The 17,166-nt window shown below is 32.2% G+C and overlaps 1 protein-coding gene across 1 annotated transcript; it reads left to right on the forward strand.

The window, feature by feature from the left end:
• Positions 1-15,985: 15,985 nt before the first annotated feature.
• Positions 15,986-16,533, forward strand: LOC135143080 (larval/pupal cuticle protein H1C-like). The gene is made up of 2 exons (XM_064074924.1): positions 15,986-16,095; positions 16,148-16,533. Exons 1-2 carry the CDS (start codon positions 16,084-16,086, stop codon positions 16,430-16,432), a joined length of 297 nt encoding a protein of 98 aa, XP_063930994.1. The 5' UTR covers positions 15,986-16,083; the 3' UTR covers positions 16,433-16,533.
• Positions 16,534-17,166: the final 633 nt, after the last annotated feature.

Consider the following 17,166-nt stretch of genomic DNA (forward strand, 5'->3'; position numbering starts at 1 on the left):
ACGAGCCGACTGCGCGACGAATGCATGTTGCTCAATGGTTAATGCGACAAAATGACCTAAATCCTGATTTTTCACGGCACATTCTTTTCGCCGACGAATGGTCATTTTACCGAAAAGGAATATTTAATGTGCACAATTGGCACTTCTGGGCAAACGAAAATCCACATTTCGCTAACGTGAGAGCATATCAAGAGCAATACCATTAATCTATGGGCTGGAATCGTTGTACTGTAACGTTATTAAAGAGTGTGCTCAAAATGACCACCATTAACTTCAATGTAAGTTCTAGCTCGTCGAATCATGTTGTGTTGTGTATTATTTAACATCTCAGGAGTAACTGTAGCGTAGGCTTCGTACAGTCTCTCTTCCAGTTCTTCTAACGTAGCTAGAGGTTCTCTATATACCTAATTTTTGATTTGATTCCAGGTAACACAAACGGCCCCACCTAAAAAACCAGGAACGGAGTTTAGTGATAATTTTATCAGATGCATTAAAATTTTTACCACAGTAGTACCAATGATTCCAGCTCATAGATTAATAGTAAATCGCTCCTGATATGCTCTCACCCTAGTGAGATGTGGATTTTCGTGTGCCCAGAAATGCCAATTGTGTGTATTAAACATTCCTTCTTGGGAAAATGAACATTCGTCGGTGAAAAGAATGCGCCGTGAAAAATCAGGATTTAGTTCATTTTGTCGCAGTAACCATTGAGCAAAATGTACTCGTCGCGGGTAATCGGTTGGTCGCAGATGCTGCACTCTCGTGTAATGGTAAGGATGCAGTCTTCTCTCTTGAAGGATACGATGAGTGGTCGATCTTGAGCATCCACTCATTTGCGCCTCGCAGCGGACACTTCTCCTAGGATCCGCTTCCATGTTTTCTAACACTTGCTCTTCAGAACCTACACGTACATTCCGTGGAGCACCAGCACGGCCTTTCCGACTAGGCTGAAAAGATCCTTCTTCTCTTGCTCGATGTAACAATCGGTGAAACACATGTTGGTGTGGGTGCCGACGATTGGGGAAACGACCTGTATATTCGCGTACAGCAGCGGCTGCATTGCGATTGCACTCTCCATAAATTACATAACATCATTTCCAAATATTCTTCGTTTGAAATCGACATTTTTTTCCTACAGTGCTTCAAAATTGTCTTGACAAGTTGACAAAATAATGTCAAATTATGGCCGGTCAACTGAAATTTTTGAACACATTCTCTAATACGTTTACGTCCAGTTTGATGTGTTATATCAGGACTTTTCGTATATTAAGTTCGTTGTTGGCTTAATTCGTGTTGCCTGTTTAATTTGTATTATTATTAAATAAAAAAAAAAAACACGATTTATGTCACATTTTTTATTCGTATCTTTTCAATCTCTAGAAAATACTCAGAACTTTAAAGAAACTATTTTAAATCATCATGTGCAACATCAATATTATTCTTGAATAAGTGTCCGTTTTCAATATCTCCCCCACATGATTGACACCACAGCAGATACCTATGATCTCAATACACCAGAAAAGTGGAGTCTCGTCTCTTTTTCGTTGCTTAGATTAGGTATCAACAACAAAGCTGTTCAGTAAAAATTGATACCTACTGTTTATTGAAAATTATAAGCACCGATTAATCAAAAGCGATATTTATGTTTTAGTACTCTTAATAACGTTCTTTGAATGGACATGTGGTACTCTTTTTTAGAAATAACGATAAATTTAATATCAGGGACACGATGCACAGTGAATTCTGTAAATGTACTAATTTTCATTTAAAAGAACAACACATTATTCACGGGGCTCTAAGAAAATGACTTCTAATACCTGCTCTTCGGTATCTACACTATGTAGAATAGTAATAAATGTATTATTTGCCTACGATGAAATGAAACAGCTTCTCTTATGGCATGTCCAGCCCAGTTAAACACAATTTAACTAGAATGGCAGCAGAAATAACTTCTGTCCCATGCTACTTGCCTTAAACTAAACCTTGACGTCTTTGTCTACATTAACCAGTCATCTTTGGCGCAGAAGCGTCTCTTCAGGTCAGTGATGAACTTCGTGACAGTATATGACAAACAATTGTCAAAATGATTAAATTTATAACCACACTTCTGTTTCCTTTTGTTGACGGAGGGGGATTCGAAAAAAATTCATTCAACTTTAGTATTACCCGATTTTTTTGTTCTTGGCATAGGTAACTTTGAACATAGAAACGTTCGGATATAAAAGCAGCCTCTCTATTGGTCAACTTAATCGCCTTCCAGTTCTCACACGGTTAAAGCCTGGACAATTCTTTTTGCGAATTACGGCACAGTTCGGGACAGGGAACATGTCTTTCACGGGAATGGCGCGAATTCTGGGACACCCTGTATATATGCATGTTTTAAGCATTGTTTTGAAAACATTTTTGCAAAAAAGCCTCGACAATTCTTACTATTAATTATATTGATGTCTTTATTTAGATCTCCCCACATTTAAATATCATACGACAATAATATATGCGGCGGCTAATGTTGATAAATACGTATATTCATTTTACAACAGAAACATATTGTAGCGATGTACTTGTACAGATAAAATGAATATTTAGCTGTAGTCGCCCATTACCAAGTGTGTTTTCATAACTTTGACAAGAAACTGTCCTTCTTTTCATTACAAACAACTTAAAAAGTAACTCACCAGTCTACATTTTATTAATGGTTACGAAAATGAGAACCTTGTTTAAAATATCATGCAATATTTTAAATTGTCAACTGAATGTCTTAATGTTTCTCATCTTCAATATATGTACTTTCCTCAGTGTTTAATTATTCACAAATAATGCCCATGTATGTTCTAATTCGCATGTATCTAAGTTTCAGCACCTTATATTAAACAGAAGCAGCTTGCCTAAATAAATGTCGCTGTTTTAAAACAACCTTGATCCTAATTAATTAATTTATAGTAGTTTTCAAAAATGCTCCTATTTGTGAACATAATAAATTTGATTAAAACAAATATTTATTATATTTTTATCTTAACTGTTGCGATAAAAGTTTTTAAATACTTTTTTTTATCCAAATTCAAAATAGTTACATCAGAAATAACACATACACAGTTAAAATTATGATTCTAGTTTTTCTAATGATTTTAAAACATTATATAACACACTAACATACATACCATAAAAGCATGTCACAGGGGTTGTGGTGAGTAAGATTTTGAAACTACCTGAATTTTCTTCTAAATCCTTAAACAAAATTACCGAGAACGTTTGCGTTGTATATTTATTTAAGGATATAAGAATAATTGTTATTATCTAATACAGTTTTCTTAATCATTTATGTGTTCGAAAGGAATAATATGTAGTGGAAGAAATTTAAAAATATGAAGCCAATAAAACTCCAATACGTAATTATTGCAAGTTAATATTTAACTTTAAGTACTTCTGTTTATTCTGTCCTACTTACAATTACCTTTGTTTTCCTGCTCTTCTTTTGCTATTATTTTTTGATTACCAAAAAATGACGTGAATACATTGCATCATATAAAAGGTTAAGCTTAATGAGTGCGACGAGAATATCTATCTAATCTCAGATCACATTTTGCATACATAAAAACGGTAAACAATAATTAAACAAGCAAAAGTTTGAAAAATGTTTAAAAAAAGTGGGTCATCATCAAAAATTAAAACATTTGGCTGAGTGATGGCGGAACTGGTATTTATTTACTAAGAAATAAGACTTCACATTTTTAGATGAACTCGGAGATGAACTATTACACAATAGCAGCATGACTAGCATTTGTTAGGTGGTTAAAAATGTTTAGTATTTTACGTAGTACTCGTAGTTCAAATTTCGCACTAATTTTTTAAACACCTAGATGGAGTTCCTTAGGGTATGTCACAAAAATTAACATAACGGTACACGTTATGTAATTTTGAGATAGCATTATTCACTTCACGTAGGTTTAGTGATTCCTAGAGCGTGCTTTTTAGTTACTGGTAGGTGTGTCCGTCACGGTCAGCTGGTGCACTTCGTGAAAGTAGAACAAGTGCACTTAGAATTAAATATACCAAATCTGTCTCTATAGGTGATATATCTGATGTGACGTAACATTATCGGTGGCATGTAGACACTAATCAACAATTGCACTTAAATCGTTTAATTCCTCATAAATACTTAAAAACTGGACTAGCAGTAAAAAGGTGACGGGCTTTAAAATACATATCAGCTTTTTTACTACGATCAGAAAAAGAAATAAATGAAAATTAAAGAACAGGAAATAGGTAACGTGACGTTTTGAAAATCTATTGCGAAACAGAAAAAGCTCTTTTACAATTAACTACAAGTTTTAATGCAATATCTTTCACTTCATACCTCATATTGCTTATGAACTGCCTACGAATGACGGAATGTCAGAAACGAAGAAATAAAAGCACTGAATTTAGAACAAAGAGCCATTAAATAAAATAACGAAATTAGATAGGGTAAAATGCTTCAAACTATCTATGCTCTGAACCAAAATATTGCCTGAAGGTGTTAGTATAACAAGCGATTTAAATGTAATTATCAATTCATTTGATTATTACAAAATGTTGATTACTCTATTACCTGGCTACCACAGTTTTAAAGAAAGTTAATCTGAAGAGTTTAGACGACAGATTTTGTGCTAAAACAATTAAAAAAAGAAAACAGAAAATTGGTCGAAGTTTATTTCGACAGAATTTTCTTTACGCGTGAAATATAATTCCAACAAATCCTATTCCTTTTAAAAATTGTAAAATTAGACTTTCCGATGTTTGTTTTGTGACAATCTCTATAAAGTAAAAATCAGCGGCATAAAGAACACTCCAGCTACCTACGGCGTAGGGGAGCAAATTGCAATTGGTTGTGCAAATTACACAAATTCGGACATTGGAAAATATATTTGAAGCAGAAAAAATTGCCGAAGAATCTCACGTAAAAATTTATTTGATTTGCATAAGTTTGTCGTCTGAAAATACAGGACTAAAAATATTAATTAAGCCACAGTCATGCAGAATGTTCTGAATATTATTATTATAATTCTTATTAAATAAAGACGTGTGTATTCTTACATTTTCGAGAAAATATAAACCGTTCTTAATTTGTGGATAATAAAAAATTTGTTATGAGAAAGAGAGAAAAAATAAACTACAAAGTTTAGCTTCGAACGTGCGACCGCCAGTCCGCCTGTCGACGCAAACCCATTGGACCACGGATGCTCTATAATACGTTAGCGATAAACTATTATTAGAGTTTAGGGAAAAAGCTCAGAGCGAATTCATATAGGAGTATATTGTTTAAATATTTAAATGATTTTAAAATATAATTCCCGCTCTGGTTGTTACTTTACACCGGTTAATACAAAACGAAAATCGTAAAATCAAGGGCGAGGGAAGTTCTGTGAATATAGTTTTAGGCCAACTTTTAGGAGGGTTGTAAACGGCTCAATTCTGATTAAGGATTTATTATTTTCTGATAACGTAAAACAAACGCGGACAGATGGTAGACAGCAGACAGATGGAAACCAGAGACCTATGTTTTCATATTCTAGGGTTCATGAAACATGAAAGTAGCGAGTCGCCTGACGGACTCGATTACAATACTTCCTTAAATAACACGTCGCAGCCCTAGGGACGCTGTCCGCACAACTACAGACAATGTTTATTGTATAAAATTTAAATAACTTTTGAATTTTGCTTACCTACATGATATTCCTAATATACATACAAAATTTGAACACAATCGGTCCATTAGTTTCAGAGATTTATCTGTCTAATAAAAATTGATACAGACGACAGACGGACGGACGCAAACGGGACATCATTTAATGTGAAAGTAGCAATTTGTCTGATGGACTCGATTACTATACTTTCCTAACTAACGCTCGGGAAGTAAAAATGCATGTATCATCGACAAAAAATACAGATCTATCTTTATCGAGTTACTGGTAAACTAAACTCACTTGACATACACCTCGTAAAACTTTTGACTTAAACGGGCTAAACCAAACCACCCTTATAACCTTATAAGTCAAACTGGCTATTGTAAACTTTATGGATCCGGACCGCAAGGATTATTACTGTCCATTGTTGCCATAATCGAGCTGTCAAGTTTTACTAGGCACATGTCAACTGAGTTAAGTTATACAATAGCCAGTTTGAGTTAATTTATACAATAGCCAGGTTGACTTATAAGGGTGGCTTGCCTTAAGCCGCTTAAGTCATAAAAGTTTTACTAGGTGTATGTCGAGTGAGTTTAGTATAAATATCTTACCAGTAAAATACATTCTTATCAAATTAGTTGTTTGTGTTGAAGATGTTTATTAAAACTTTTCTGAAAATGAGTTGAAGCTTAATTGACAGCAAGGCATGAACTTACTTAAAAATGGTAACGCACTGAGAGAGGTAAATATATCCGACTTCCTAGCGTTCTAAAGCGAATTTATTCCTCAACTGATAGCATTAATTTCTTATTAAAAAGTATTTAAAGGTTCTAAAAAATAATTATTAGAAGGTGTGCCAGAAGAACAAATAACTGTCATTACTAGATGTGTAATTAAATCATCATATATTAGAAAACTAAAATTGAGTTACATATGTATAAGCAGTATTAAGCGACGATTACAATGTAAAGGGCGAAGAGGGTACCTAGGTGTTCTTACATATGAGGAAAAATCTTCATGATTTAGATACACACCAATACTAGGTACCACTCGAAAATACAGTACTTGTGGTTTATGAATCCGCCTTTATTTTCACTTCCTGAGAGAAAGATAAGGAAGTATTGTAATCGAGTGCATTGGGCGATTGGCTACTTTTATATCACAAAAAAGTGATCACATAATTTTACTATTTTGCCTAATAAATATGCTTTAAATTTTATTACATCATTTTGAAATTACAAAACCCAATGTTCTAAAAACTTGCAGCTGTTTTAAGGTTATTGTAAGCATGTGAAATCTTCAATTTTTTTTTATTGTTTATGCCCACTAAAAATTGATGAAGTCATTTCCTCTCAAATTTTATAGAATTACGTCCTACATGAAAAAGTTAAAAATTGTATTTTACAATTATTAACTGGATCATACAACATATTTGTTGTTGTAAAAATCACTAAGAACAAAATATTTATCATTGAAACATTTAATAACACGTTTTGTATTTAACAAAAACATTAGAATTTTTTTATGATTATTTTTGTAAGTTAAAATAGATCATATATATCGCAGAAGTTATAACTGTGTCAAGCTGGACCCACGTTGCCATGAAAAAAGCAAGTTAGCCTTGTACCTCAAAAACTAATAACGGCAAATATTTAAAAATACTACCATCTTAGATATCAAATTCTGCAAAGTTCAAATTTAAATAAAGTGCGTTAAACTGGTTTAGCGATATTTATGAATTCCACTGTTTTGTTCGATAACATTAAAGATGCAGGTGACACCACACGAGGTTAGGTCTTTGTAGAGGAAACGAAAGCACTCGCAAGTGTTAAAAAAAAGAACATGTAAGTAATGTAAAGAATACAAAAAAAAAAGAAGAATATTGTTCAACAGATAATTGTCACACACAGAAAAAGCTTTTAACTCAGTTTGTTTTCAATTTAGAATCAAAGGACAGTGAAATAAATCAATTTTTTCGGATTTCTGTTTATTTTATTAGAGAATTAGAGCAAGTTATGCAAAACTGAATGTAACAAAACAACGAAGATTAAATTACTAACCTTATAGAGATGACTTCTTCAACCTTGAAAATTAATAGTTTGGAGTAGAATATTAATTTTTTGGTGGCTTACAGCACGCATACACTTTACTTTGCTTTATTTGTTTAGTTTTATTTGTTGATAATTTCTGAAAACCCTTTTACCATTAGTTAATAAAGAAAAATTATTAACAATTATCCGCATGTTAGTAAGTTCTCACCCCTCTGCTAAAAAGTTTACAACATTGTGGTTTCATATCTCGTTACTCTCCCACATTCGCAGCTTCTGTTTTGCAATGATTACATATAAACATATATCACCACTGGATCATCTTCTTAATATACCAGGTTTTAAAGTTCTTTATCCTATTACTTTACAGACTAATTTCTATTAGAATCATTGAAGTATTGAAAAATTTGTAACATTATTAAATATGTCATGAATCTTGATGATAATTTTATTTATCACGTCACGATTTAAATATTCATATCCATTTGTTTCATGTATGAAAAATAAGTGGTATCAATCTCGTCTAGCGTTATAATTTTGAAAGGAAGAGATTATATAGTCCAGTTAAACTAGCATTAAAAAATTGAACGAAAGTTGTTTCAAAAGAACTTCATTCGCCCCTGCATTCAGTCCAACAAATCCCGCTTCTTTGAAAAACTATATTGTATTTGTGGTAGCCTCTATACATAAAAAAATTGGTCGAAAATTCATCAAACTTCCCTTGCCCTTGAAGTACAATAATTCATATCTAGCTTTTTTGAAAAGTAATAAACTTTAGTTTTAGTAATTTGTTTTGAAGCCCTAAAAGTTAAAATAAAGATATCTATGTATTATTAAAGAAAATATAAAGAAGCGTGCTAGCGTATATTTCTTTACATTTTGTGATCACTGATTACGTCATTAACATTTTTGCAAAGGGACGTCTATCAATGTGGATGGATGTAATATAATATTAATAATAACAGTACCTACCCTATTCTTTTTGATTTTTCGGCTCTGCAACCCTCTGACAGTGTGTGAAAATAACTGACATTTGAAAAATCGTACTCCTAGTTACTAAGAATATACAAAATGCGAGAAAACATTGTTTATGATATAGCAGGCTAAAAAGTTAGTTCAGACATGGCCGACTAGTATAAAGATTATGGCCTGTCCAAAGGAATGCCAAAGGTACCATACGTGCTGCCATCTATTAATACTTCAAAATCGACAAAAGAATTATTAACCCCTTTTAAAAGGCACAAAGGCATTCATACCCAAACAAACCACCATTACACGTTTTGAAGTCCCATAATGTCAAGTCAAATTAAAATTTTGCTAAATTATTAAGTGTAATTATTAATAGATGGCAACACGTATCGTACCTCTTGGACAGGCCATAATCTTTATACTAGTCGGCCATGGTTCAGAAAATCACAAGTATAGACTCATTCAATTTGAGGAGGAGGGGGGGGGGGGAGGATAAACAGATATATTTGATTAAAAATGTGTATCATGATTACGATAACTTTATTTAAAATATCTGCAAGACTCAAAGCATTCGGTTTTGTAAATTCAATATTTTAAATTGTAAAATGTCGTTTATTTTAATTTTTTTTCCAAAAATTCTCGACAATTCGGACGGACCGCCGCTTATAAAAGGCTGTAAGACAGTTTATGATTTAGATCTAGTCGACAGACAAACGGAAACGGGAGATCCATTTTTTCGTACTCTGGAGGTCATGAAAAAACATTATCCGAGGGATCCTATTGCAATAGTTGCTTAGCTTACGCTCGAAAAGTAAAAATAGCACGAATTTTAAGGGTTTCCTACAGGGATTGGCATAAGCTTTCAGAGCTGAGGGTGTTGTCATTACCATTTTAAAAATAAGAGTATGATTGATTACTAATTAAATAGTTGCTTTGAATTATCAACATAATCGTGAGTCTGTCAATAATTTTGTAACGATCATGGTTATATAATACAGTTATATTCTACGCAATTTTTATAATAAACGTGTTGGAAGCAAAAAACATATAAAAATGGCGTTTAGCTTTTTTGTATATTTTCTAATAAACAGTTTAACCTATTTGCGTTTCTACATAATTTATTTTTATTGGCCAGTCATCGTTAACAAGGGAAGTGAGAAGTGAGTTCTAGAAAATTTGTGCTCTAGAAGACTGTACTTGTACTCGTAACAAGCATTATCCAGCTTTTATAGTGATATTCTGTTTTGTATAAATCAAGAATATTATAAAATTTGTCCACGACGGTGTCATAGCCAGTTATCAACTTATCAGCAATCATTTGAGTACTATTATGACGATTTTAATAACACAAGTGCTATTATGGATTTCATAATAAAACTATTTTCGTTACAAGATTCAAGACATCCATTTAAGAAAAGCTCAAAATCCAAAACTTTTGATTGAGAATATTTTATATTTCTGCATTATACGGTAATCAATCTAACTTTTATGGAAATTAATTTCAATAATTTTAGAATTTTATAATGTAGTTCCACTCGTTTTATTTTCTTCTGAAGTTTCTATGTATTCTTCAGCCACCGCATTGGATTACCAACCATCATGCTTTTTACTTCCCGAGCATAAGCGAAGGAAGTATTGTAATCGAGTCCGTCGGCCGACCTTCCACTTTTACGTTTTCTCAACCTGTCTGTCTGGCTGTCTACCGTCACGAATTTATATACGACAGATAATCTCCGAAAATACTGGGCCGATAGTTGTCAAATTTTGTATTTATATTAGGAATATCATCTAGATGGTAAAACTCTAACGAAAATTTGTCTAAACATCCCAACCAATAATGTGATGACGTTAGTGCAAAATGGTATATAGTTTTAAATTGTATGAAATAACGTAGTCCTACACATGTAGTTTATGATTCCGTACTGAGTTTTTACCCGAAACGTACAGATTTTTGAAAAAAAATCAAAATTATAAAACAACATTTTGCAATTTAATTTTGAATCTGCAAAACCGAATGCTTTGAAATCTTGCAGATATTTTAAAGTTATTATAACCATGATAAATGTTTAATCAAAATATATTTACTTATCCTTCCCAAAAAATTGATGACGTCAGCTCAAAATTTTGCCGAATAAATTGTACAAAATATGATGAGTATGTCTTTGTAATTTATTATTCCTTTAATATTTTTTGGATTTGCATATACAGGTGACTCAAAAAATTAATGCGTAAATTTATTTTATTGATTGAATTAGGAACTACAAAACCGAATGCTTTGAAATTTTGGAAATGTTTTAAAGTTATCAAAAGCATGGTAAATTTTTGATCAAAATATATCTGTTTATCAACCCCCAAAAATTGATGACGTCATCTCAAAATTTTGCCGAATAAATTCTACCCAGAATGTGCAAAATATGAAGACTTTTTACTTGTATTTTATCATTGCATTCATATTATTTTCTTAGATTTGGTTATACAGGTGGCTCAAAAAAATTAATGAATGAGTCAGTTTATTTTATTGATTTAATCAGAAACGGCTCACTCCATTGTCCCAGAAAATTTTTGGAATACAATACTATTATTTTTAGTATTACACTGGACCAGTGTTGATATACTGTCCTTGCAAAAATGTTGATAACATCATCACAAAATTGTGCAAAGACAAAACTCAACTCGAAAATGCTGGATATATTTCATCGTACTCCAGGAGCGAGGGAATTTTTGTCGAAACAACTTTCGACCAATTTTTTTGAGTTTTCAAATCAGCTCCATAGTCTGCAAGCTGTGAAGCCGATGATCGCCGGAAGCAATGTCCTGTGTACTCCCTAGGATTGGACAGACCCGAAAAAGAAGCAATTACACGGAGCTTTTTCCAAATTTTAATATTAATACCCACAATCTGGTTTACACATTTTCCATTTCTCTACCCCAGAAAAAAGCGACCATGTTTGTTTATCTTAAAGATCGCAAATTAAAACTTTGCATTTTCTTTTCTTTCAACACAATTTAAGGCCGTCGCAGAGAAACTATTGAATGATATACGTTTGATATGACATCATAATGAAACTTATGTGATAAAACCACTGAGTTCATCGCCTCGTGGTTCACCTTCGTTTCATTATGATTGTCATATCAAATTTACATCATAATATCTATAACATTCTCCAAGCAGCATCAAATGCAATTGCACTTCTTTCGCCTAAAAACAAAGAAAGATCTCTGGTATTGTGTTTCTGTACTTTCTGATATATACTTTGCCGTGCTTATACAGTTAATTATGATTTGTCTTAATTCTTTTCTCAATCCGAATAAGTTTTCCATTTTTCCTCTTAACTGAGGCAGTGAAACACCAAATTTTTCCTTTGGTTATCTGTTTGAAATATATTTCGCGGCGCATCGGCTGCGGGAATGTAAATTTACACCACTAATTTTTAAGGTGATCACTGATCACAAAACAAAAATTGAAAAAACACATGTTATAATTTTTCAAAGAAGAGGGCTTTATTGAACTTCGGGGGCGGGGGAAGTTCTATCGAAATTACCTTCTACCATTTTTTTTCTTATAAACCTCTTCACCCATGGATGGTGTTACTAATACCTTTTTCACTTTAGTAACTAAACTGTGACAAGAAGAAATTGAATTTTAACACTTTCAGTACTGTTATTATTAGTGTTACACTGCATGTATCCAAACTGATATACGTGTCCTTACAAAAATGTAGATGACGTTATCACAAAGTTTCGTAGTGGAAAAACTCACTTGAAACAAACGAGTAGCACGTTTCTTTGCCTTTACTTTAACATTACATACACATTTTTATTTTAACTTACAAGGGTTATCATAAAAAAATTGTTCGAGGGTTATTTCGACAGAACTTTCCTCTCCCTAAAGTACAATAAAACATGCTCAACCTTTTCGAAAAATTATAAAATTTGATTTTAGGAATTTCATTTTTTGTATGAGAACTCCTAGAAGTTAAAATAAAAATATGTAATGTTAAAGTAAATGTAAAGATGCGTGCTACGGGTATGTTTCATTAACATTTTTTGTAAGGACATGGATATCAATTTGGATAGGTGCAATGTAATACTAATAGTAACAGTATTGTATCCCCAAATTTTCGGGAAAATGGAGTGATCAATAAAATAAACTGATTTATTTATTAATTTTTTTTGAGTCACACGAGATAAGCAATTATAAAAAATATAAATTCAATGATAAATCACAAGTATAGACTAATCAATACTCATCACTCATCATATTTTGCCATATTTTCGATTTGATGAACCATGAATTTTTTGGAAGGGATAAACAAATACATTTTTTAACGTTCGTTAAAAAAAATGTAACATTTTTTATTAATTTTTGTTTATAAAGGATACGTTTATTTCATCGAACTCAAATGCGTGAAAAAAGTGTTATAGCGGTTAATTTTTTCACGCATTTGAGTGAAAAAAAGTGTCGTAGCATGTCATTTTTTAACGGAATAAAACATAGAAGCCTGCCGTTGATAGGATAATTCATCAACACAAGTGGTTTGTATTAATTTTCTCGGTGTGTTGTGGTAATTTGTGTGCTCGGACAATGGAATCGGACAGCGATGAAGATTTCTCGTACACCCCCGAAAAAATTGTCAAGACGGCAAATACGGCTACATTTAATATCTATGTTCCAAAATAAAAAGTTTTTAAGTTGGTGGGTGTTGAGTTTTGTTAAGAACGCGAAAAAAATTTTGTATGCGACTCGTGAGTAAAGTGGCTTTTTTTACTCGGCGGATTTGCGCACTCGCCTTCGGCTCGTGCGGCAAATTTTCCTTCTCGTAAAAAAAATATACACTTTACTCAGTAGTTGCATAAATAACTATTTGATTACAAATTTAACATGCTTACGATAAGTTTTTAAAACGCCTGCAAGATTCGAAGCCTTCGATTTTACAATTTCTGATTTAATCAATAAAATAAATTGACTCATTCATTAATTTGTTTGAGACATCTGTATAAGCAATTTTAAAAACTATTAATGGAATAATGGAAAGATAAATCACAAGTATGTATTCATCATATCTTGCACATTTATTTGACAAAATTTTGAGATGACGTCATGAGTTTTTTGGAAGGTGTAGACGAATAACTTTTGATTAACGATTTACCATCATTACGATAATAGTCTTAATTGCAGTTTAAAGATTAAATTGCAAAATGTTGTAATACAATTTTGATTTTCATTTTAAAAACCTTGATGTCTACGGTGAAAATTCAACAGGAATACATACAACACAAGTGCAAGAGTAACTTATTTTGTAAAATTAAATAAAATATGTTATGGTAAATTTTGGAGATGACGTCATTGCATTGGTGATGGGGATGATTACCTAAATTTTTTTCGGAGATCTGTCTAATGAAAATCCAGACAAACGGCAAACAGACGGACAGAGGGACAGACAGACGGAAACGGGAGACTTATTTCTTTGTACAGTAGGGGTCATGAAAGGGTGAGAAAACATAAAAGTAGGGAGTCGGCCGATGGACTCTCTACTCCCTTAGCTTACGTAAAATTAAAATTCGAAGATCAAATTTTATCATTTTTCGAAAAATCTACATTTATTGTACTGTTCTTCGGAGGGGCAGGGAAGTTCTGTAGAAATAACCTTCAACCAATTTTTTAGATGAAATTTAAAAAACAGCGTTGTAATTGTATGTACTAGCAATAAGTACAATTTCGTGTCACTCCCATTTGTAAGTTTATTGAAAGGCAAGTACAAACAGATTTATATCGTCTTCAATATACACAATTTAAAATTTCATTCTAGTGAGCTTCACAATTTTAGAGATCATTTGTTCAATAGTTTTCCAATACATAAGCTGCGAACCTGAATTTAACAAAACGTGAAGAAACCATTAAATCAGACATACATAAGAATGACTTTTTTTCAGGTTTTTGAAAACCAAAATATTGATTCAATAAACTTTTTACCTCTTTCCTAAAAAAATTAAATTATATTGGTTGATTAATCTACATTCTAAAGCTCTTACAATGCTTGCAACTGTGAGTTTAAAAAAAATGTATTCTTTAGGAATGTTTTTTTAACTATTTACTGTAACAGGTAATAATGATGATGATACTGATGTTAAAAACGATGATCATGATAATGACGTTAAGAATAATAATAATAAACACAATAAAATAGCAAATCCAATCTCTTCGTTGAAAGTTTTAACAAAGTATCATGGGTTTAGCGAAACGTTGTCCTTGCTACATTTAAAGTTAATAAAATCGAGTAAAAAAGTGCGCTTAATCGTGGAGGTTACTCACTATTATTGCCATGACTCAGAAACGCAAAATGAGAACTCGTTAATATTAACTGCAATTCATTCAAGTTAAAATCCTAATAAGCTAAAATGCTTTATTTCATATTGCACATGCACATAATTACGACGTTCATTTCATTAATGTGTAGCAATAGAATTACAGTCTACAATGTCGTTGAAAATGTACCACTGATACTTTTTTTTTAATTATTTTTACATAATATAGGTACTTTTATTTTTATTTAGACTTGAAAAATTGTATTCAAACGACTCTTTCTAAAATATGAAACGTGAATAATAATAATGAGTCAATGTAAGCGTTGCGTTGTACAGAAACTCACCGAAGCGTTGCAACGACTGCAGTTATATTCTGTCGAAAAATTCTCAAACAAGTTTGTAGTAAAAGACATGCAATGAAAGCGTTCGAACTATTTTTTTCCTAAACATTGATAATCATACTATTACACAAATTTCTGTGTGTAATTACTCAATTGAGACCAAAATGTATTATGTTGAAACTATGTATAAAATTGCGTTAGATTCTTTTTTATTTCATGTTGAAAGAGCGTTTCTTATAAAAAAGGGTTTTATAAGCCGCATGCCAATTTAATTAATTACCCACCCACAGTCACAAATTTTTTAAAGAACATCTCTATATATTATTATGTAAGAGTTAGTGCAAATATCTTGTACATTGTACTCATACAAAAATGATTCCTTTTTAAAAAAGGAAAGAGAATTTTGCACACCATTGAAACTGGAACAATTCTCGGACAGCTGAAATGGGGGCTATTGTAGTTCTACTTTTCTACAATCTTATACCCATATGACTATTTTGCCGACCAGTTCAATATCGGTTATTCACTCTTATGTAACAAGTTCTTAGTCATGTAACAATGATACAGAAATACGTAACTGCTGTTAAAGTACAGATAGAATCTTATATATTATTTTTAGTTTTAAAATAGTTGAAAGGAGCCCTTGCCCTAGATTAAGGGGTCCAGTGGGGCAGCAGCGGAATATAAAATGGAACCAAACTAACAGTCAAATCATTCGAAGTCTACCGTACAACGAACAACAAACCCTAAAACAAAATGTTCAAATTAGTAAGTAGTTAAAAACTTTGAAAGTGTACATTTTAAACTTCATTTTTTACAGGTCGTTCTCGCCATGTTGGTCTGCGCTGCCAGCGCTGGTATTATTGCCGGAGGATTGGGACATGGTGCAGTTGTAGCTGCCCCGGCTGTAGCCGTTGCTCATGCTCCTCTTGCTTCATCTTATCAAAACTCCAACCAAATTAGTCTCCATCCCACAGCTGTAGTAGCGACTCATGCTGTTGCTGCCCCCGTAGCGGTTGCTCACGCTGGTCCTGTTGCTGTTGCCCATGCCCCCGTAGCTCTCGGAGCTGTTGGTATTGGTCTTGGCCACGGACTTCTTCATTAGGCGTCAAATAACAAAGAGATGAGCAGCGTTTTTTGAAAACAAAATTTTAAAATTATTTATTGTTTTCGAATTTACATTAAAATAAACTTATTTATTAATAAGAGGTTCCTTATTGACAACTTCCCTATTATCATCAACGGCAGGTTTTATTATAATGTTAAATATTGATCATTCATCTTATAAACTGATTTATAAGCGCGGAAATTCGTAAAAATAAATATTAGGAGTATTATTTAAAGTTAAAATATAAATAAAAATCAACTGGCCTGGCTAAACTAGACTTTAATATTTACATTGTATTGTGATATCTATGTTGGCATGTCAAGTTCAGATTCCCCAAACAAATATTAAACTCCATTTAATAATACTCCCATTACATATGGGGTAAGAACTGAAATTAAAATAACTAAGTACTTAATTAATGTATCATTAATACAAAATATTTTTTTTTGTTTTGCCAATTTACACATAGGGAAATTTTAAAGGAAATTATATAAAAAAAATTATTGCAAAAATATTAAGATCAAATTTTAAATGAACACTGGTTTTAACCAACCCTTGTCTGCAATAATAACAGTGATCGTAAACAATTGACTGCACTGATATTTTAAAATATTAATCAATGGAGATAAAAAATTTTGCAATTATTTTAAAAAATGCCTTCAATTTATCCCTAAGTTCACTTATAATATGCCACGCCAGTGGAGGATAATTCATACGGGACGTGGAGTACT

The sequence above is a fragment of the Zophobas morio genome, unplaced genomic scaffold, assembly GCF_036711695.1.
Source record: "Zophobas morio isolate AGI-343-1 ecotype UQ-CSIRO unplaced genomic scaffold, CSIRO_AGI_Zmor_V1 ptg000058l, whole genome shotgun sequence".
Classification (NCBI taxonomy): domain Eukaryota; kingdom Metazoa; phylum Arthropoda; class Insecta; order Coleoptera; family Tenebrionidae; genus Zophobas; species Zophobas morio.